We start from the raw sequence: 23206 nt of genomic DNA on the forward strand, positions 1-23206 counted from the left end.
GCGGATGGCAGGCCATTCCCCTCCTGGCCAGCGCAGTACAGACCATGTGCTCTAGGCCCCATGCCGGGCTGGCACCTCTCTTCCAGGACTCAGACAGGAAACCACAAACCGCAGCCAGCAGGTGGGTCAGCCACAGGGCCCGTTAGCATCCCGGCTGGCCCCTGCTGCGCCCTGCGCGCTGGGTCACCCCCTGGTGCCGCACGGAGCCCTGGCGCACAGCTCTGGGACGGGACTGATGGGAAGGTCTTCAGCAGCAGGGTCCAGCAGAGACTGATGGAGCCACCCCCCCCCTCCACCAAGTGAGCCCTGCTGAGCCCCCTGCCCAGCCAGCCTGTGGGGCAGGTAGTGCAGGGTTGCTGGGCTGTTGGGGGAAGCACCGCAGGGCTGCACAGGGTGGGCACCGTGGGGCCATTGGGCAAGGGGGGGTCACTGCTAAGCTGGGGAGTGGGCACCCTGTGGCTGTTGGGCTGGGGAGTAGGGGTGGGCCAGCACTGTAGGGCTGTTGCGCTGGGGGGCGGGCACAGTGGGGCTGTTGGGCTGAGGGTGGCGGGCACCGTGGGACTCCTGGTAGGTTATGGTGCAATCCCCAGCCATGGGTTTCACCCCAGGGTGTCAGCGCCTTGTCCTGGCTAGTCAGTTAGTTATGGGGCAGATGCAGCATCCTGGACTGGGGAAAACACCTCCTCCCCCAGGTGCCACACAAGGGGGGCTGACATAACTGGGCCTGCATTTGTCTGCCCTTCAGGTGCCAGGCTGGGACAGGGATGTGCCCCGTGGACAAAGCCCACAGGAACCAATGCCAGGCCTGCAGACTGAAGAAGTGCCTGCAAGCAGGCATGAACAAGGACGGTGAGTGCAGGCGGGTGCCAGAGGGTGTAGGGCTGGGGAGGCCACACCTGCAGCCCTTCGACTGAGAGAGCTTCTGGGTAGGGGCCTGGGGCTGTGGTTCTCTAGGCAGTACTGGGTGCCCACAGTGTGGATGCTGGGCAGAGAGGAGCTCAGGACAGCTGAGCCCAGAGGCTGCTCAGGAGAGGTGGAGAGGCTGCTGGCCAGAGCACACAGCTAGGTGACAGGGCCAGCCCCTAGCCTTGCTGTGACTAGGTCCCCATGGCTGTGCAGTGGGGAGGATAGTACCAGGGCTGCCAGGTTCCAGATGAAGGGCTGGGAGGGCGTTTGCCACCCTCAGCTAGAAGGAGGGGCAGAGGGTCAGTGCCCATCTCGCTACACAACCATGCTGCAGGGAGGCTGGGGCAGGCTGCTCAGGGGGCAGACAGGGCCTGGTGCCGTTTGCTGTGCATGTCAGTGCTCAGACCTCTACCCCTAATCATCCTGCTCTGCGTCCCCAGCCGTGCAGAACGAGCGCCAGCCCCGCAGCACTGCCCAGGTCAGACTCGACAGCATCCCGCTGGACACAGACCTCAAGCCTGCGCACCTGGCCACCACGCGGGAGGCCCCTCCGCCGCCTTGCCCCACCCTGCCGAGCCTCAGGGGCCCCAGCTCCTCTGTGCCAGGCACCCTGGGACCTCGGGTGCCCACTCCTCCGAGTAACCACCGCTTCATGGCCAGCCTGATGACAGCCGAGACCTGCGCCAAGCTGGAGCCCGAGGACGGTGGGTTGCTGGGTGCAGGGTGGGAAGGGAGGCTGTGGCAATACCCGCGCCAGCCTGGGGCATTGGCAATGACAAGTGGCACAGACCCAGCTTAGGTGGTGGGTGAGCTCTTTCCCAGCGCGAGGCACCAGCAGCATCAACTCCATGTCCCTGCCTGGGCCTGGGCCTGGGCCTGGGCCTGGGGCTGCGCTCCTTGCCATGCCGGAGCCCTGAGCCCTAGCGCTTGGTTCCCCAGCCCTTGGGATTCACAGAGCAGCCCCAGCAGCACCAGCGTTCACAATGCTGCCTGACCTCAGCTGTGGAGCTGGCCCCTCTGGCCCCAGGCTGCTGTCAGACTGCAGCTGCCTCCAGGGAAAATGGCCTGTCCCAGCTAAGGGCCACATAGGCCTTGTCACCACCACACAAACCTCTCCTATAGAACGCAGGGCAGCCCCCTGTGCAAACCCAGGCTGCCCCCGCACGAGGAGTGTGCACCAGCCCTAAAGTCCCTGAGTGGATGAGTCTTCAGTGGAGCTTCCCTCTGCCTGTGAAGGTCCTGCGGTGCCTCAGGCACCATCAGCAATCAGCTGCCCTGCTGCCCCTCCCCCTGCTGGCACCAAACTGCTTCCCTTCCTGCAGTGCTTAACTGCCAGGCCCAGAGGTGCCGGGGGGTCCTGAATTGCCAGGCCTAGAGATGCCGGGGGGCCCTGAACTGCCAGGCCCACAGGTGCCGGGGGGGGGATCAGCCCTGGCTGGCACAAGTACCTTTCTGCCTTGTGCTCACCCTTTGCTCCCTAAGCAGCTCGGACCACGAGAGGTGCCGTATCTCACAGCTTGGGGTCCCGCTGTCTCAGATTCTTGGGCTGGGGACCGATGCTGCCTTGGGAGGGCTGCAGAGCCTGGCTAATGGGCAAACAGAAATCAGGGAAACCTGGCTAATGTTAGAGGGATTTTGGGGGGGAAATGGGTTGGTTCCTCCCCCCCCCTCGAATTTGGGCTGTCCATGTCCCCGCCCATGAGCAGCAAGACTCAGACCAGCCCTGGCTTGGTCCCTGAAGTAGCTGGGGCAGTTTCTGTGAGCGCTGCTGCTGTCAGTGACCCAGCTGTTCTCCTCCCTCCAGCCGACGAGAACATCGACGTGACAGGTAATGAGCCCGAGAGGACCTCGACTGAGTACCCGATGTCCCCCTACCCATCCGCCAGCCCTGAGAGCGTCTATGAAACTTCCGCCCGCCTCCTCTTCATGGCGGTGAAATGGGCAAAAAACCTGCCCGTCTTTGCCAATCTGCCCTTCAGGGACCAGGTGAGGTAGGAGCTGGACTAACTGGGCTGCCGTTCAGTGGCCTCTGGGCTGGTGTGATGCACATTGGTGAGGCGACCCCAGGACCAGACAGCAGGGCTCTGACTAGGCAGCAGACAACACAGCTCTGGGCGTGCCCCTTCCCCAGCGCTTTGCGAACAGTGATGAACTCACCTCCCACCCTTCAATCATCCCAGATCCCAGGCTCAGAATAGGAAGTGATTTGTCTCAGCTCACGTGGCAGGACCTAGTCCCCGTGCAAATTACACAAGGTTTGGTTTGGAGACACCTCAGCCTGCTTAGCAGTTAGCACCGTGGCAAACACCCTTAAAAAGCCTTTGTAACCTTTTGTTAAAGATACAGCAAAGATGGGAAAACAGCGAAAGCCTTTGAAATGTAAAGTGTTGAGGAAGGCTTTCATGTGAACAACAGCCTTTGTTGCCTTTCCCTTCAGCTGGAGAGTATTTTTTAAAGGACCCGATCCCCCCCCCCGCTTCCCCCAGCCCACTGCTGAGCTCACAGTTGGGGCAAAGTTGTAGGCCCAGTTATCACAACAGAATCCAGGTCTCCTGATGTCTCCTCCTGAGCCATAGCCGCCAGGAATGGCCGGAGAGATCAGACGTGTTTGGAGCAGAGCATGCTGGTGGCTTTCACTTTGTGACGAGTCTACTAAGTGTGTAGCTGGGAACACGGAGTTTAGGGGGCAGCAGCCCTGGTGGAGGAGTGCTGTGATAAGCCCATGTGTGAGGTGGTCATGGGTGACTGAGCCAGTAGCACTCAGACCGAAAGGCAGGCACACGGGTGGTGGCTGCTGCTGTGCAACTCGTTTTCAGAACCTGTGGGAGATGACACATAAAAGGCAGGGCCGGTGCAACCAGTAGGCGAACTAGGCCGTCACCTAGGGCGCCAAGTGGTTGGGAACGCCAAAAAGCGGTGCCCTGGCTCAGCAGGGAGGAGCTGCTTTCCGGAGGCACCAGAGAGCCAGAGCATCGGCTTGCAGGGCTGGTGAGCCCCAGCCATGGAGGAGCCAGCATGGTGCGGGGGGGGCAGCTGCCCTGCAAAGGCAGTGGCACCGCTAGGAGGGATCAGCCACGCCCGCCACCCCCCCGCCCAAGCTGCAGCCCGGCACCCCCCCACCGGGGGCTCCTGCAGGCTGCAGCAGATGCATGTGGGCGGCGGACCCCATGTGCCCTTCCAGCTCCCCCCTCGCTGCGCTCGGGCTCTGCGGCTCCCGGGCATGTGAGCCGCCGCCGGAGTGTGGGGCCCTGAGCCTGCTCCAGGAGGGGAAGCGGTGGCGAGGGGGAAACCTGGGGCAGCGCACAGGGGCCACCTGCATTAATCTGCTGCAGCCTGCAGGAGCCCCTGGGGGGGTGTGTGCTGGGCTGCAGCCTGGGGCGGGGGGGGAGGGCACAGCTGCTCCTTGCTAGCGGTGCTGCCACCTTTGCAGGGCTGCTACAGCGGCCCAAGCCCAAGAAAGCCACTGAATGGACTCGGGGCGGGGGCCGTGCACCCTCCAGGGGAGTTCAGGGGGTGGGGGAACCTGGTCTGGGGAGCAGCCCCTGGGCATGGCTGGCTGCTGGGGTCTATAAAGGCTCATTGCCCCTCAATGAAAAGATGTGCAGGGGGGGCACGCAAAGTGGAAGTTTCACCTAGGGAGCAAAATATCCTTGCACTGGCCCTGATAAAAGGGGATCTAATGTCTGTATTACAGGAGCAGCTACAGGCCCTAATCAAGCCTTAAGGCCCCAATGTGCTAGGTGCTGTACGTACATGTACACCTACACCTGTACACCCGCCTATACACACACATGGCCCCGTCCCATAGCTCACATGTTCCTTCCTCTTGCGCCTTGGCAGGTGATTTTGCTGGAGGAAGCCTGGAGCGAGCTGTTCCTGCTCTGCGCCATCCAATGGTCCATGCCCTTGGAAAGCTGCCCGCTGCTCTCTGTGCCTGAGCTCTCCCCCAACATCCACGGGAAACTGGTGTCTGCCAGCGTGGACATCCGCATCCTGCAGGAAACCATCAGCCGCTTCAAGTCCCTGACCACAGACCCCACAGAGTTTGCGTGCATGAAGGCCATTGTGCTCTTCAAACCAGGTGAGCCCAGCTGGTGCTGCAGGACAGTGGCTAGGGACAGCTGTGAGGCAGGAGGCCTCGCTCTCACATCTCTGCCAATGCCCCTCAGTCTGGACCTGCAGCCCCTGCCCCCCCTCCCCACGAATCCCAGCTCTACTGTCTCCCCACCGCCGGAGCTCTGCCAACACCCCTCAGTCTGGACCTGAAGCCCCTGCCCCCCAGTATTCCAGCCCTATCTTCCCACCACCCCCGCAGCTCTGCCAATGCCCATCAGTCCCAATCTGCAGCCCCTGCCCCCCTGGTATCCCAGCTCCTTCCTGCCCAGCCCAGGGCGAGGCGGCCATTTGAGCCATTGGGACCTTGGAGAAGAAGCCCCCAGCCCTGGAGACACCAGTTATATCTGTCCAGGGCCAGCAGAGCATCTTCGGGTCCCTCCTGGGATGTATGAATCCCATCGTGGAGTCCAGACAAAGATTCAGACTGAGAAAGATGCTCGCACCGCGAGTCCCCCACAAACCGCCAGCAGTGAGACTCTGAGATCTAGCCAGCAGCGGGAGTGTGACCTGGGAGAGGACTGGGCAGTGGTGGCTGAGGAGGTTGGGTGCAGGATCTTTGCACCCTTGCTCAGTGAGCTCCTGGGAACTCTATGCCCCTCCCTCCATGGCAGTCATTCACAATGGCTCCCTGGCCACCTGGTGAGGCCTGTGACCCCCATGTGGCTCTGTAGAGGCGGCGTTCTGGACGATTTCACTGTGGTCATGGACAGAGCCTGGCCGGCTGCCTTCTTTTCCACCCCTCACAGGAGGTTAAACTGCAGGGCCGACGAGGGGTGGGGTGGGGAAAACCGGTACAAATTACTGAGGCCCGGCCGTCCGGAAGTGGGCCCAGGGCCCGGCTTCCCCCACCCTGTTTAGCCCATCCGCCCTTGCTGGGGGGCCCGAAAATTTTTTTTCACCAGGCCTGAACCCGCTCTCTGCAGCCCTGCTAAACTGGCTGCCAGGCCTGGGACCCTCCCACATGCTTCCTGCTTGCTCGGACTGAAGGCGATCCGGGGAACGTGTTGCCCAGGAGACCAGGCTATGCCCTGGGAGCCGGCTCACAGGGAGCGTGTGCTGCTCCCTCACAACAGCGGCTTTCCAATATTTAGTTTGGCTCGGACCATCCTCCCTCCTGTTTCCATTCACCTTCCTCCTGCAGTGCCAGGAAATGGATCAGTTCTGTGTCATTTATAATCTCTGAGCCCTACCTCCTTTGGCATTGCCAGCATACACTGCTGCTCTGCCCAGAACCCCAGTTACCTAGGGCTGCCAGCTTTCTACTCGCACAAAACCGAACACCCTTACCCCACCCCTCCTCCCCGGCCCCCTCCCTCTGTCACTCACTCTCCCCACCCTCACTCACTGGCTCATTTTCCCCAGGCTGGCTCAGGGGGTTGGGGTGTGGGAGGGGGTGAGGGCTCCAGCTGTGGGTGCGGCCAGAAATGAGTTCAGGGTGTGGGAGGGGTCTCCTGGCTGAGGCAGTGGGATGCGGGAGGGGGTGAGGGCTCCAGGTTTGGGGTTCAGGAGGGGGCTCCGGGCTGCAGGACAGAGCCAAGGGGTTCAAAGTATGGGGGGGCTCCAGGCTGAGGCAGGGGGTCGGGGTGTGAGAGAGGGTACAGCCTCTGGGCTGGGGCCAGAAATGAGGGGTTCAGGGTGCGGGAGGGGGCTTTGGGCTGGGGTGGGGGAGATGGTATATGCTCTGGGCTGGGGGTGAGTTCTGGGGTGGGGCCAGAAATGAGGGGTTGGGGGTGCGGGTGGGGGCTTTGGGCTGGGGCAGGGGTGAGGGATTTGGTGTGTTAAAGGGAGCTCCTGGCTAGGGCTGAGGGGTTCGGACTGCAGGAGGGGGCTCTGGGCACGCGTGTGTGGGGGTAGTGAGGGCTCCAGCTGGGGGTGAAGACTCTGGGGTGGGGCTGGGGATGAGTTTGGGGTGCAGGAGGGTGCTCTGGGCTGGGACTGAGGCATTCAGAGGGTGGGAGGGGAATCAGGGCTGGGGCAGGGAGTCAGGGTGCAGGCTCCAGGCGGTGCTTATCTCAAGCAGCTCCAGGAAGCAGTGGCATGTCCCCCCTCCAGCTCCTATGCGGAGGCACAGCCAGGAAGTTCCAGGGAGCTGTGGAGCTGGCGCTTGGGGCAGGGGCAGCACACAGAGCCCCCGGCTGCCCTTATGCCTAGGAGCTGGAGGGGGGACATGCTGCTGCTTCTGGGAGCCGCAGGGAGCCTGCCTTAGCCCTGCTGTGCTGCCGACTGGACTTTTAACAGCACGGGCAGCAGTGCTGACCGGAGGTGTCAGGGTCCCTTTTCGACCAGGCGTTCCGCTTGAAAACCGGACACCTGGCAACCCTATCTCCTTCTGAGCATCCAGCCCTAGCTACTGGGAGTTAATACACAAGGGTTCATCCGCGTTGCCCAAGCCATGTCCACAGGGTTTCTGAAGATGATCAGATTTCTCTCACCGTATTAACGATGGTTCCAGTGTTAATGTCGTCAGCAAATGTCCTTCCCTAGAGGATACAGTCCTGTGAATTGATTAAAAACAAACCCAACACCCTAGCTGTATAGCTCACACCCACCGTTACTTTCAGCATCCCAGGTCAGAGTTGGCACCGCAGCTTAGCTACGCCCCACCCCTCCCCACTGTGTGTGAAGTTGTGTTCGTCTGGGGAGCAGCCGTGGGGTACGAAGGGGGGGGAGGACAGGAGGTGCTAGAGCACCTGTCCCAGAGCAAGAGGGTGTCGGGTCCCACGACCTGTGAACCAACTCAAACAGCAGCAGAGGCACTGCCCCCACCCGGGCTCCCCCCAGGGAGTGTCACTGGAATACCAACCTCACACTCGGAGCCGAGCCAGGCACAATTGCAGCTCAGCTGAGCTGGTTCAACTTGTGATCCAATCTGACGGGCACGCCCTCACCAGCTCCATCTGTGCAGAGGGGCTCCTGGGCAGTGCGGTGGGCCCAGGCTTTGCTCCTTGGTGGTGGGACCCGCTGGCCCGCCCACAGTACAGGAATTGTGTGTGCTCCTGCTGTGTGCGAGGAGCCGCTCTCAGTGCAGGTGCCACAGAACAACCCTGATCTTGTTACAGAGACACGCGGCCTGAAGGATCCAGAGCAGGTGGAGAACTTGCAAGATCAGTCGCAGGTGATGCTGGACCAACACAACCGGACACACTACCCCAGCCAGCCTGTCAGGTAACAGGGCTCATGCTGCAGACGTGCCATTGACCACGCAGCACCCTTCGCTGCCAGTGCCTGTCTCGCTCCTTGCCTTCCTGCCTCTCCTCCCTTCTGAGCTGTCTAACAACTGCCCCCCTCCCCCTGGCGAGTCCGTTAGAAATCACTCTTCTCCTTACTGCACAAGCTAGTCTCCATGATGCTGAAGCCCTCGGTTTGCCTTGTGCTGCTCTAGAGCTGGGGCAGGGCTGAGCTGTCCGTCCTTCCTTTAGCAGCCTTTCCCGCCTAGGCAGAATGCTAAAGCGCAGGTGGATTCATCCCTGTTGGGCAGGCGCCCTCTGCTGGGGGAGGGGAGAGCATCACCTCCTTTAGGGATTGGGTGCTGGGTGAGACAGCTTTGTGGGATTTCCCCCCTCCACATCGAGGCATCCTGGGCTCTGCACCTGCCTACAGCTCATCCCCGCTCCGCTGTCCACTGCTCCCTTTGAGGTCTTCTCTGCCATGCAACGCCACCCACCATCCTCCTTCCTGTGCACCAAGCATCCCCTCTTCTCTCTTCACATCCTCTCACAAAGGGGGATGTTCCTTCTTCCAGGTAGCCCCATCTCATGGTTATTTACAACAAAACCCCAAACACACAGAAAGTGAAACCTAAACGTGTGGCAACTTCCCTGGGCTGGAAGGCCTCTTCACCAATCCCTTCTGGCCCTCCTCCATGATGGAATCTGTCCTAGATTGATTGTGAGCTTATCAAGGCAGGACTTGCTCTTTTCCGTGTCTTTAGCACCATGGATGCACAAACGGCTCCTCTCTTGAGCTGTTTCCCTCACCCAGGCTTGTACCTACTGAGTCTCATTCCTCCTCTGGAGTGAAGCCATCAAGGGCAGGCAGCCATGGCATGAAACAGATGACAGCATCACTGAGCTGCTGGATTGAGCATAGGCCAATGTGTCACTGCTTTAGAACGGTGGCTACACCGTGGCTCCTCCAGGCATGGTTGGGAAGATCTGGCAGGAGCCTAGAGTCAATTCATCTTGTTGGACCATGTTGTACTTGTGAAGAGCATAAAACATTGTAGTGGTAGGTCCCTACTTTCCAGCCTGAACCTTAGCATTACACTCAACAGCCCAGTGGTAGGTAGGTTGGCAAATTGTTCTGTGTTTTCCAGGACACTTGGCCACACACGCTTTGATGGCCCAAGTGCATTACCCAAAAGGGAAATTTGATGGGAATAAATCAAGGGGAAACGACCCGTGTCAGAACATTTTCGCTCTCTGCAAGCTTTGTTTGGGCAGTACCTCTCGCCAGGGAATTACTGACTTGTGATAGTGTTAGCTCTGACCTCTGACACAGCAGGGTAAGATCCTCCCTGAGATTCTCCCTCTACTTAATAGCTAACCAAACCCACACTGACACTTCTCTGCTTGCCTCCAGGTTTGGGAAACTGCTCCTGCTCCTTCCCTCCTTGAGGTTTATTTCCTCAGACCGGATCGAGCTCCTCTTCTTCCGCAGAACTATCGGGAACACTCCCATGGAGAAGCTGCTCTGCGACATGTTCAAAAACTGACCTGTCCCTCTTGCGACCAGGGTCCCTTGATGTAGGTGTTGAGGGCTTCCTGGAGCGGCACGAACACTGTAGTTCCAAGCACCTGGTTTCTAATGCACTGAGCCAAAGAGCAGGTTAAAGGAATGTGGAGATCCCACTCAGTCCTGAGTGAGTTGTCCAAGTCAACTGCATATCTACCAATCCTGACATAGTATGGCTCAGGATTAATCTCAAAAGTAGCTGCAGCCACCTGGAAATTGTTTCCTATCAACATTCAGGTCATTGTAACCCATTGGGGGTTTCAGTCACTCCCGGGAAGTCACACAGCAGATTCTCTGACTCAGAATTGAACAGAAGTTTACAAGCTCCATTAGTAGAACCACAAGAATCACCTGGTACCTACCTACTAAGATGAAACTAACGTTACATATGTGAAGAACACAAACTCATGGTGGAAAGCCAGGACACTGTACTAACACCACCCCAATGGGGGTGGGCAAATGCAGCTCTTGATGCAAAGTGAGGCATGAACATCAACAAAATTAATGAAAAAAATGAAAGTCTGAAAGTAATCCAGGCTCAGAAGGTCTGGTCCTGGAAATCTTCACACGTCCTGCCATGGGCTATGGCCCAGATGGTGGCCTAGGAGGGTCAAGGAAAAGGTGACTGTCTGTTGGAGGGGGAAGAAATGAACTTGCCTTTGGTATTTGCTGAACCTTAAATAGGGGATAACCAGCAGCATAACATCATCTGTGCAAGATGTGTTTTTAAGATTACTTTTTCACTGGGATTTCCTACCACACACCAGGTTCTAACAAGTGATCCGGACACTGACTTTAAGGAAGACTATGATGTTTAACACGGGATGCATGGTCTGTTGTCTTGAAACAATGCTATATGGCACCTTGCATTCTCTCAGACTAGGAACACTTGGTGATGGCAGAACATCTGCTATTGCATTTGAACTGAGAAATGTAAGTAGAGTTTGCAGAGAAGTTGAAACACACCCTGGACTTGTAGCCTCTCTTTTGAAACCCTAATTGCAGCTAGGAGAGCACAGCTTGGAGTCAAAGACCTGGAGAGGCTGATGTGATCTCTGCTACCGTGTCTTCTGAACTGAAGAGCCTTTCTGTGCAGTAAAGGAGGAAGGCTGCTGATGCAGAAAAGCTGCACTGTGGGAGGCCGTGTGAGTGTAATGACCCATATCGCACTGCTGGGCCTTGAGTGTGTTCCGGCAGCATGATACCCTCTGAGCAGTGCTATCCAAGCAGTCAAGTGGGACGCTATGTTCTGATAGAGGCAGGGTTTTGCAGTGCCTTGCAGGAGAAGCGAGCAATGGATGTTGTTCTCATGCAGGAAGGACAACTGTTAGAGAATCTGTTAGCATGTCAAGAATGCTTGATAGGTATATTTGCATGAGGAGAACTGTCGCCTGCATCAGTGTCAGACTCCTCTCTTTGGAGACTACAGTGACACTCTATGTCCCAAGCATTCGCTTGGCTGGCAAATGCCAGGGTTCTGAGGTTAAAGAGTTAAAACTCGTATTGGTGAGCAGCAAAGGGAGCACCAAGGACAGTGGTGCCTCGGAAAGGCTATCGTGGCTTAGCCATGCTGATGTTGAGTCAATGCCCTTCAACCAAGAGGGGGTGTGTGTAGCAAGGGGGGGCAGGGCAATTTTTTACATAATTTTGTACAAACACACATTGTATTCCCAGAGTGCCTCTCTCGCCCTGCAGCTGCCGGAGTGTGTGCTATCTGCTGGCTTGGTGTAACTAATAAAGTGTGCTCTTTGGAACTGCTCCGTTCTCTCTCAGTTTAGCCCTACTTCCTGTGTGCATCCCACTTACCTCCCCGGGCAGGAGCAGCCAGTCTATTCCTGACCTCACGCTACTGGCTGAGACCCTTCCTCTTGCAGGTCAGTTGCATTGCAGCCTATTGCTAACCATGGCTCTAGGCAAGAACCCTTGAGGGTTTCTGGTGTGCTCAGCCCAGAGCAGTCCCCAAAGCTAGGGCCATAATGGCAGCATGCCACCGGCCACAGCTGAATGCAGAAAGAGGGCCCTCTTCGTTATTTGTATGTACATGAGAAGCTCATGAGATGCCAAATGAATAGTTCTGGAGATGGAACTCCTATTCATCCAGCCATCGGGTTCAGCAAGAAAAGCCTTCATGCATGACCTGGTCAGTGGGCTTCAACCCTGACCTGGTGAGACCACCCACTTCTAGGAGGGAGAGGGGATGTTCGCTCACCTTGGTCCTCAGTCTTAAGCCTTTCTACTGTGCAGAGCCAATTAGTGGTAACTGTGTAGTGGTTTTAGTGACATGGATACTGGACTGAGCTTACTAACTCATTCCACAAAGGGGATCGAACAGCCATACAACTTCAGGTCACTACCTACCGCAGCTGAGTTTGGACTAGTAACTTAAAGATGAGATGCTTTATTTTGCATTACCAAATCACAGAATCCTGACAGTGGGGACCAAAGGTCCCAGCAGGCACTACTTCATCTGGACTCATGCAGCTCGGCCCATTGCAGCCCCATTGCTTGGGATGGAAGGGTGGTGCCGCATGCTCACACTTCCAGCATGCAGTAAAACTTGCATCATTTTTCTCTATCCCCATAGGGGAACTGCTGGTGACTATCAGAAGCTGGGAATCATGGTCTTCTGGCAACTTTATCCAGTCCTGGTAATTGTTACACGATCACTTGTGACTAGTTCAACCACCATGCTGAAGGCAGACATGCTACTAAACCTGGAAGAATGGTTTCCCTCTCTTTCTCCCCCAGGATCATGAGTCCCAGCTCTCAGATCCAGGGGCATACCATTTCAGACAGGGAGCTCAAACTCTGCCCAGTCAAGGGTTGCAATGGAAATTTGTCACTGAGTCTCTACTGTGCACAACTGGAGCACACTGCAGCCATTCATGTATTCAGTACACACTGGGGATTTGTGGAAATTCAGGTCTCAACAGCGGAGATCTGTCTCAGGGGATGTATGCTGGGATCTTGCATGTCTTTAGAATGCATCTGGGCCACATTAGATTGAAGTCTGCGCTCTGGAGAAGCAAGCAGGACACACACACCCTGTTCCCACTCCTCTGTCAAGTCTTAACTGTCTTACCTGGGTGCTACTCTTGGCTGTCCTCCTGATCCCTGCCAATACTTGAAAGCCACGAACCAAAGGAAAGTGAATCTGGAGAGGTTGAGAGCAGCGTTCCCAAGTCATACAAATCACATCAATCACTGTCATTCTTTGCTTTTTAATAGCTTTGTTCTTTAATAAGCTAGGGGTTATTTGTTCATAAAGTTGGTTTTGTACAGCCATACAGTATATATTTAAGAAATATTACACAAATTGCACTTTATACATATGACGGCCTTGTTCCAGAAGGAAAAAACAACATTAATTAAAAAAAAATAAAGAAAACCTACTGACATGAAATTACAAAGTGCCAGCTGACTGCACAGTGGCATGCAATCTGGCTCTGTGGTAAGAGAAATCATTCTCCTTTATATATTCTTTTTTCCTAAACAGGTAAAATGTATAGAGCGTATGACACAGGATAATATATCCTTTTACAATACAGACTTTGCTTTTTAAATTTACACTCAGCATTCTTATAAATTACTTTAAAAATTTCCATTACAAATAATAATAATAATAATTAATAATAATATGCAGCCCCTATCCTTTCCAGTGGTAAGTACATTCACTTGGTACAAGGAGTGTATCATCTCTGAGAACCTACCGCTTACCTACTGCGTGACAGGACTGGGAAGACAGGCATCAGGCTTAAACGCGGACGGGGAACGAAACAAAGGATTGGTCTATCCCGTGCCTGTGTTCAAAATAATAATTAAACGACGACAAAAACAGAACACACAGTCTGGACCCACTGAAACCTTTTCACTGTCTCCCCCTCCCCCCTTCAAGACAAGATAAAAGGAAAGTGGTGGGTGGGAGGGTTCTGACTGAAATGAATGCTCTTGGATTGGAAGAAAGGAAAGCTAGGACACCCCTGGAGTGTATCTGAAGCCTAGAGTTACTGTTGCAGAACTTAAGTGGAGGGTCAGAAACCCTGAGAACAGCAGAGGCGGGTGTGTCGAAAGCCAAGTTTTCATTCAGGGCTTCCTGTGTGTATATCGCCTTTTGAACCATACACATTTGATTTCTAATGGGAAGTGGTGTTCAGACTGTTTGGTGCTTAACATCTTAATTACAAGTGCTTATGTAATTCCTCTTCACCAACACATGGGGGAGAGGGACAGACAGACCATTCCTTAATCTAAACAAAGCAGGGCTTGATAAATCAATGTTGGAGCCCCTGATGCTTTTCCAGTATTAACAGTCTTCAGCTAATGTTAAATCTCATCCCTGGAGTGGAGGCAGCTATCCATAGCTCCCTGTGTATCCTCCACTCGACCTAACTGAAAAGGCTGTAACAGCAGTATGACTTGCAGCCTCTGCTATCATATGTGGGCAGATGCATGCTGCTTCTGCAGGTGTGGCCACTGTTGGGGGAATCCCAAACTTAATTCCTTGCATGGCAATATTAAGTACAACTCTGCAGGGGACAGCAACCTGTACCCCCTTTTGTGAAAACTTCATCATGTCCCTCCCCATCCTGACCCGTTGCTTCTGCAGAATTTTGTAGCTCAATAATCAACATTATTGAAGAACCAGCAAGTTAATGGGTGCAAAAACCTTCGGAAGAAGGTAAGTAGAAATAATCCCTGCTGAAAACTGAGTCCTGCAGAGCCTTATAACAGGGATTCTCTCTCTATCAGATGATGATCCCAAAAGTAACTCTGTAAAAGTGGCTCCTTCATAAAGTATGCTCTGAATCAGTCTTGCAGAACCCAAGACAGCTTAAGAAAAGCAAGCTGTGTACTATTCGGCCTGAAGGAGCCTCAGCAAAAGTGCCAGCAGCATTCTGATTTCACATGGGAGATGATACACAGTGTGAAGCACAGAGAACACAGCCTGATTTTGAAATAACAGGTTGAACCCACTGTATTGGCAGTTCGACAGCTTGTGCTTGGACTTTTAAACACAGCAAATTCCCATATGGAAATCACTGAAAGAACAATATGAATCCACTAAGAGGAGATTTTTACAGAGTGACTTTTCTGATCTTGAAGTGCAGTTATGGTTTTTTTTAAACAAAGGCTATGTAAAAACAGCACACCCTCCTGCACCAGATCTGCTCTCTGCGAGTATTCAGTCTCCTCTGACTCTACTGGCTAAATGTAAGTTTTGACTCCTTTACAGTATAAGCTGGGCAGAGCCAACCCACTCTAAGGTTGTATGCACTGGGGTCTCTTCTGGCTTGTGCGCCATCAGAATGGTTAACTAAGTTCTAGTTGCAAAATCTGTAGTTAGCTGGTCTGTATTCATGTTTACAACTTTACTTTTAAAGTTAAAATGTATTACTCTGCATGGCATCAGTTCATTTAATTCCAATTGAAACAACAGTATAGTCTATCCACTTCATATGCATTTTTTGGGTAATCTTATAATTGGCTTCTGAAGGGTTTGGGTGCCCTGTAGCGTTTCCTTAGTTACTTTCCACCTTCATAACCACCACCCACCTTGCCAGGGGTTTCTTGGTTGATCTGTAAAACGGCTAGCGACCTATTAAATTAGCAACTTTAGAACTAAAGAGTCTGACATAATTAAATCCACAGAGGTCAAAGCAGGAACTGTAAATCCCTGTCCCTGCTCCATGTCATCACCACTCTGGTAAAAGTGGCCTAAATTACATGTTTTTCACTGCAAAAAAAATAAATAAATAAAAAAATCCCTCCAAAGAAATGCAGGTTCAACCAGCCAAGGAACATGCCAAAGTATTGCTCCCCATCAGTGAAGTCTGAGAGGAAGGAATCATTAAACCTACTACTATTGCAAGCAACTCCAGCAGACTGACTCATCCCCAGGGTGCTCACCCATGTACGAAACCAGGTGTACATTGTCCACAACAGCTGCAAGTTCAGGAAGGGCCCTTTCGGAACTGAGATATACTGTTGTGAAGCCAGGATGCAGACTTGGTTCTGTACTGGAACGCTACTGAAGGGTTGCAAGGGAAGGGGTTACTGGGAGTCGCATGATACTTCTAGTTCCATATTATGGAGGTAAAATGACAAAACCATTATCCAGCAATATTATGAAATGCAAATGTCTTTTCCCGTTACTCTTGGATGCTAGAGAGAGAAAGGTCAGGTACACAAACCAGTGCTGCTATTTCTGATTAGGAGGATCAAGGTTAGAACCACATTTGGCTTCAGAACATTACCCAGGACAGAACTAGCAGGTTAACTGGCAGGTCCAATCCATCATTTATTCAGCTAATTATTCTAACTCGGGTCCTGAAGCCCCTTCTAATCAACTCCTCCTCTCAGCATCAGCAAATTCCTGGCTGCTTAGAGAAACGGCCTGGCATCTGTAATTTCTCTGAATGATACTCTGGGATTGCTGGTCTTCATCCATGTGACCGTGGATGCAGACTAACACGTAGGGACATCCCCATAAAGTTCCAAGTCACTAAGTGACCTCCTGGACTACTGCCTCTAAGCTCAATAATTAGATTCCTACAAATCTGTTTTTTAAAAGTGTTACAGCAACATCTGTGCTGGTGGCAAGTCACAGGATAACATCATGAATAACAAATCTAGCCTTGATCTGACAGAATGACACTGCTTGGCTTACTCTAAAGAGATCTAGTGAGAACTTTTAAAACAAACATTTGTCACATACTTGCCTTGACAAAAGGTGTCACATTTACAGTGAGAGGTGCACATGCATCAGCTTCTCACAGGTTCTAAGCAGTTTAGGCAGGTTGTTAATCTCACAAAATGTTCAGGAGCTGAGACATGGTGAATGGTGATGCATTATGGTGAAAAATGGTGCCATTTCTTTCCCTGCAATAATCTTAGGGGCTATTCTACCTTCCCTCACTTCTCCCTTTCTTTTCCTGGCAAAAACGTTCCATCTAGGGGGGAAATAAAAACCTTTAAAATATATATACAGTGAACTTCAGTAACCAGAATATTAACAAAAAGTAGTCCTTGATTTTTTTTCTTTTTGCTTTTAATACTGATGATCTGAGAAAAGGGGAGAAAGTTGGTTAGGTCACATTTTAAAAACAGATTACTTTGGGAAAATTTTCCTTAACACTTTTCCATGCATTTCCTTTTGATTTAACACTGCAATTAAAATAGTGCTGTTTTGGCTGCATGAGTTTGCTGCTTGGCTGAGAAGTTCCTGTCCTTCACTGGAACTATTAACCATTGTTCACTTTGTCAGTGTATACAAATAGGCAGCACTTCAGGGTTGTGATGTGGTCGTAATGTTTTAGGTTTATATTTCTAAAGGTTCCTTTGTTTTTCAGAAATGCTTCTTTGTGCCTTGATCACAGGATTAGTTATGGCTATTGAAAATTCGGCACAAGTATTTGGCTTGAACTAACCAGGAGTGAAACTGGCATTAATTTTCCTGACATATCAACAACAACAAAAATAAAAATCACTCTCTTTTCATTGCAGGTCTGTGTGGTGGGAGTTTTGAGACATGCTCTGATTGCTTGAATGGAAATGATAGCTTTTTATTAACACCTGACAACAACATGGAGTGCATTATAAATAGCTCTGAACAAAGGGCTTGGTCTACTCTTTGCTGTGGTTCCTTGTAAGGAGGAGTTTATGCTTCATCCCAGCACAAACACACAGTCTGCAGCTTTCACATCAAGGTCAAGACAGGCGTGGACCAGCTCCCCAAACTCCAAGATCCTGTTGACGCTACCTGGCGGCTTGATTTTCCCTCTCTCCGTTTCCTCTGCTCAGAGAGAAAGCCAGGGGCTGACGGGAAGTAAAACAGAGCTCACCAGCAATTCTTCCCCCAATTTATTTTCTTTTGTTCTGAGTCCCCAGTCAGAAAAACCTGGCAGGTTTTGAGTTCCAAAATATTAAAAAGAGCTAAGGCCACTGCTGAAACTGTCCCCAACAGGCTTTTATTAAGAGTTAGTCTTCTGCTCCCTGCAGCACTGGCAATGCAAGGTTGGAAGCCCAAGCAATTAGTGAATAAATGCTTTGCATGGGCAGCTGGCAGTAACTCTACAATGGTGGTGGTGGCGGCGGTGATGATGAGGGGGAAGATACCAAAGGTGAGATGCTATCACTTGTCTGCAGCAATGAGGAGATTTTGGGCAACTGGTTCACACCATGAACTCATTGTTCCCAAAAAGCACCAGCTGCTGGGTGCTGCTGCAGTCTGCTTCAGTGTTTCTTTTCCGGCCTGCCCCAGCTGCCCCCTCTGGGAGCTCTTTGGTTTTCTGGGGTGAGTTTTTCACATTCTTCAGTTTCTGTTTGCCTTTCTCAGGGCTGAACGTCCCTCTGCTGGTGAACTGGGGCCTGTCATCCAGACCCCTAAGCTGCCCTGGTAACCCTTCAAGTCCCAGCCTCTGCTCAGTGATATTGCCAGGAGCAACTGCTCGATAGAAAGGCGACTTGGAGTACATTTGGAATCGTTTCCTAGTCATGTGAGGTAAGCAGGATGAGGAGGATGAAGACGGAGAAGAAACCGAAGAATCCACTGAGTCCAGAGAGTCTTGCTGCTTCCTCAGTTGCCTTCGCAACCTGCTCGTGGATTCGATCTTGACAGGCCTCAGCGAACTAAGTGCTAAACTTCTCTCTGATAGAAAGAGAGGGGAGGGGAATGAGAACAGATACACACAAGGCTGCATATACAGTAATGCATTTCCATGTAACTCTTACTATCAGAGTTAATTTGCTGGGCATGTCAGGGGGAACATATGCGATTAAACTGGAAAAGAGAAGTGACCAACCCACGGTGCCTACAGGTTAACATGTGAAATGGTTACCCACAGTGTCTGGGACAACCAGGGGTCTGACACAATTGCGGGCACAAAATGATTACGTGATTTGCTGAAGTCCATTCACAAGTCAGTAGCAAAGCTAGGTCTAGAACCTGCCTCTCAGGCCTGTGTTTTAATCAACAGACTATGCTCCCTCTGGGGTGAAGATGGAGGGTGTCCCAGGCAGGGAATGCCACCTCCTAAGCCAACCTGTCAGAAGAGGACTGTGATTACCCGATCGATCAGAGATAGCCCCTTCAGAGTCAAAGTTCAAATTTTCTGAGCTATCCGCAGTGCCAATGGAAGCTTCAGACTCGAGGGTTTCGTCATCAGAGGCTCGGGGCTCCAGTGCAAGCATCTCAAAAGTCAGCTCCTCCCTGCAGAAAATAACCCTAGTCAGTGAACCAGGACTAAGGTGGAGAGGAAGTAAACCAGTGCTGTGTAAGCAGGGAGCCCCAGAAGGGCATTGGCTGGAGAGCTTGAGGGAGGCCGTGCAAACACAGTGTCAGGAACAGAACACAACAACAAGCAACGTTCAGAACCAAATGCAGATACTGGGGTACCACACTGGGAGGAAAGTGCAAATGTCAGAGCTGGAGTCTACACTGGAATCAGTCCACCAGTGGTCATGGAGGCTTCCACTAGTGGAACCATCAGAACATCCCAGCCAATCCAAGTGCTGTGGCTGGACGTCTGGCAAGGGGCAGCTTCTCAGCCATCCCATCCCCAGACCAGTGCTTTAATGATCATCACCAGCACCCTGAACTGCACCATTGTTGAGGTGAACAAAAAGGCAGCACAGAATTCAACGCAGGTGTTCTGTGCTCACCAGGCCTGGACAGAGTACACGACAGCAGTCTGGCTTGGGGGTGACAAAGGTAAGGATGAGCCCTGCAAGGTCCACATTAGAGAAGATCAATCTCAGACTCCTGGCCAGCCATGGAGGCGCATGGGCCACCTAAGGAAACCAGGAGCTGTGATGCATCTAACAAGGCCCAAAGGCTGGAGAGCCAGGTTAGCAAGGGCTGTATACCCTCAACAGCTGATGCAGACAAAGTCTATGATCATTACTCTGAGTGCTGCTGTCTGCCAGCTAGCATCTCTCCCACTGCATCTGGGCTGTCTTTCACCCGGATCCCAATCAGTCAGACAGCAGCAGTAACGAGGCTGTAGAATCTCCATTAGAGGAGAAGGAATCAGAGAGCTGAGTGTCAGCAGCAGACTGATGCCGCAGCACAGAATGTTTCACCATCTCCCCTAGTGGCTCCCCACACACATCGGGCAGGAAGGGTGACCGGACGGAATCCTGATGGAAGTGTATGTCAGGGCTCTTCAGGAAGAAGAGCATTTACTTAGCATTAGCCTCTGGCTTCTCCTGCATAGAAAGGAATGAAACCAAGGGCTACACTGCCAATTCCAGTCAGTTCAACAATACTTCACAGTCAACGAAAGGAACCACTGCTGATCTTCTAATGATCAGCATGGACACATCACCTTTCCCCATTGCTAACTGACATCCATGTAGTCTCTATTCCAGGGGTAGGCAACCTATGGCATGGGTGCCGAAGGCAGCACGCGAGCTGATTTTCAGTGGCACTCACACTGCCTGGGTCCTGGCCACTGGTCCGGAGGGCTCTGCATTTTATTTAATTTTAAATGAAGCTTCTTAAACATTTTAAAAACCTTATTTACCGTACATATAACAATAGTTTAATTATATATTATAGACTTACAGAAAGAGACCTTCTAAGAATGTTAAAATGTATTACTGGCATGCGAAACCTTAAATGAGAGTGAATGAATGAAGACTCGGCACACCACTTCTGAAAGGTTGCCGACCCCTGCTCTATTCCATACCAGTTCTAAAACTCTTTTTCTGGCAACGTGCCTCAATCTTGACCTGCAATTCCACACAAATGCACCCCTACCCTTCAGCACAAATGCACCTCAATCCCAACCTGCAACGCCACTTGCCTTCAGTTTTGGGTCCCCACGTAGTACTGCTGATGCACCTCACCCTGATGTGCAGACATTGCTAATCATACAAAATGTTGTGAAGTGGAGAACATTTTTCAACCGCTATCAGAGTGGGACCAAATTTGTGTTCACCTGTGGCTCTAAGAGGATCTGAATTTAAGATTCCAGATTCCCAACATTAATTGTCCACCTCTGGAGCACTGAGCCCTTCCATCCCTCCATTCCCTGTGACTTACTTTTCCTTCTGCAAGCTCTCGATCTGCTCAGTCAGCACCCTCTCCTCTTGCTGCATAGCTGCCTGCTGCTGATCTGTGACATCCATCTCCATTGCCTCCTCACTACTCACGGTCTCCTCAGAAACATCAGACACGGAGGGTAATCGCACTGAAACAGGAGATGTTGGACTCGGGAAAGTTCCACGCCTTAGACGTCCTTTGCCCTGAAGGTAAAAACCCATATCAACAAACTTCATGCCACTATTGCCAAACCTTGCAGGCATCTCATGGTACATTTTAGACTGACAGTATTCTTCCCCGCTTTATCGCCAATACCAAGAATGGAGGAAACAACTTCAGCAACAGGTGCTTAGCATATGTACACAGTCCACAACACCAGTTACAATGCATGACAGTCAAGGACACCTCAAAGCTCACAGCAGGCTGGCTGGGGGGACATAAATGTTTTGTGTGTTCAGAAAAGGACAGATGACACTTTTTAGAGACATGCACATCCGACTTCCAAAGTCAATTAAAGACACAACAGAATGTATTTTTGCAAGCCCAGGCTGTAAGACGGGAAGCCTTCAGTCTGCCAAATCACAATGCTGGCTCGCGGTGAGAACATCCTGAACATTGCACACAAAACGTTGGCGTGCACAGTCCTAAACCATCCCATTCTTTGCCAAAAACAATTCCACTATGCACACAAAACGATACGGATAACACTCTCCAATGTGAACATTCAGCTTAGCGGGCTGAGGAGTTGCTCTCCATACACAACAAACACTAGGGAGCTCAAACGATGCTAAGTGGAAAAGCCAGCTACAAAACCATGGCTGCACTTTTAGTCCTCATACTGTCTGTGGAAATGAGAGGTCCAATATTAAAGTAAGCAGAGAGGCCAGTTAAAGCACACACTAGCTCCCTATATCACGGAAAGGGAATGAGGCGGCAGAGGTGCCACTGTGTGAAACAAGGCGAGGGGAAAGATGGCAGAGCAGTGAAACTGTTCAAGAGAAAATCCTTCAGAGCTATGAATAACTACTAGACTGCTGATCAAGCAGTGTACAACTCCAGCCGACTGGGTAACTATTCTGATGTGAGGTAAGCAGAGGCTCTATTATTTCAACTTATAACAGTTTGAAAACTGGCAGCTAGTTATGTAAGAGGATTCTCCCTTGCTGTAATTTTTGGGAGGAACGAGACCTGTATTCCTAAATCAACTTAGTTTCTTTGGAAAGCCCAACCTAGTGAGCAAGCTCAGTATCTTCAGATCTTCACAGACTCACTCAGTGCACTGTAATGCACATGACAAGCTGCTGGCTCGTTATATTAACTACAACTTGATCAGCAGCCCAGTATATCATTATCCCCCCTTTCCATATTAGAACGTTAACTGCAATGTTCTGTTAATTCCTATAGTATCATAAATGTTACTATGGTATGTTTGGTGTCTTCCATTAGTGTGGGAATTACTGAGCCAATCTCCACACCCCTTCTACTGAAGATGCTGCAGTTTTGCATGCATGACTCATGTGAACACATGTTACTGGACTCAATACATGGATAAGTGGGTGAAATGTAATGTCTTGTGTTATACAGAAGATCAGACTAAATGATCTAATGATCCCTTCTTCCCTAAAACTCTATGAATCCAAAGAGTGAAATGCAAAGTGTTTCTCATAATGGTAAAAGTTCCCATATTCATGTGGAACTGAGAGGAGATTAGTTTCTTCATTATGTCTTATGTCCAAAGAAACCTGTTATTTCTCTGTCCCCATGAGGCAAACAGAGGCATCTGGTACTAGGAAAGGTAAAATATAGCCCAGCTCTACATACAATATCTTTGTTATCTTTTTTCCTAATTCCTTTTCAATGGATTGGAGTTCCAGTCCTGGTAGGGAAAGAAACCACTGGTTTCGCTAGAGCCTCTCTTCCTGAAAGACACCCTAGTCTTAGTTTGAAGACATCAAATGCTGGAGAATTTAACACAGCCCTTGGCAGTTTGTTGCAATGGTTAATCACTCTTACTGTTAGCAAAAATATGCCTTATTTCTAATTTGAATTTGTTTGACTTCAGCTTCCGGTCATTGTTTCTTGTTCTGCCTTTCTCTGCTAGATTAAAGAGCCCTTCAATTCCTGGGATTTTCTCCCCCTAAATATAATTATACAATCAAGTCAACTATTGATCTTCTTGATAAACTAAACAGATTTTGCTCTAAGTCTCTTTGTAATGGTTCCTCCCTTTTGCTCTGAAAGCAAAAAAAAACCAGACTATTTTGAACGAGAATGTGGGGAGAGGTATTTTTTTCCTATGTGCCGCACACAGGACCGGCTCCAGGCACCAGACGAGAAAGCACATGCCTGGGACGGCACATGGTAAGAGGCGGCATTCCGGCTAATCTTGGGGCGGGACATTCCGGC

At 51.5% G+C, this 23206-nt stretch overlaps 2 protein-coding genes across 2 annotated transcripts in view; one reads left to right on the forward strand and one right to left on the reverse strand.

The window, feature by feature from the left end:
* The first annotated feature begins 749 nt into the window (after nucleotides 1–749).
* Nucleotides 750–9834, forward strand: NR2E3 (nuclear receptor subfamily 2 group E member 3). The gene is made up of 7 exons (XM_039492418.1): nucleotides 750–849; nucleotides 1347–1466; nucleotides 1512–1610; nucleotides 2711–2892; nucleotides 4747–4987; nucleotides 8082–8187; nucleotides 9604–9834. The coding sequence occupies exons 1-7, from the start codon at nucleotides 765–767 to the stop codon at nucleotides 9734–9736; spliced, it is 966 nt and encodes a 321-aa protein (XP_039348352.1). The 5' UTR covers nucleotides 750–764; the 3' UTR covers nucleotides 9737–9834.
* A 3145-nt stretch (nucleotides 9835–12979) lies between these two features.
* The window catches only part of MYO9A (myosin IXA), a 467296-nt gene continuing 457069 nt past the window's right edge, over nucleotides 12980–23206 (reverse strand). Inside the window, exons 41-43 of the mRNA XM_039491520.1 lie at nucleotides 20801–21003; nucleotides 18822–18964; nucleotides 12980–18403 (exon numbers count right to left, since the gene is read on the reverse strand). Of these exons, the coding sequence (XP_039347454.1) occupies nucleotides 17928–18403; nucleotides 18822–18964; nucleotides 20801–21003 (822 nt within the window). The 3' untranslated portion in view covers nucleotides 12980–17927. The remainder of the gene's footprint in view (nucleotides 18404–18821; nucleotides 18965–20800; nucleotides 21004–23206) is intronic.

The sequence above is a fragment of the Mauremys reevesii genome, linkage group 10 (assembly GCF_016161935.1).
Source record: "Mauremys reevesii isolate NIE-2019 linkage group 10, ASM1616193v1, whole genome shotgun sequence".
Lineage (NCBI taxonomy): Eukaryota > Metazoa > Chordata > Testudines > Geoemydidae > Mauremys > Mauremys reevesii.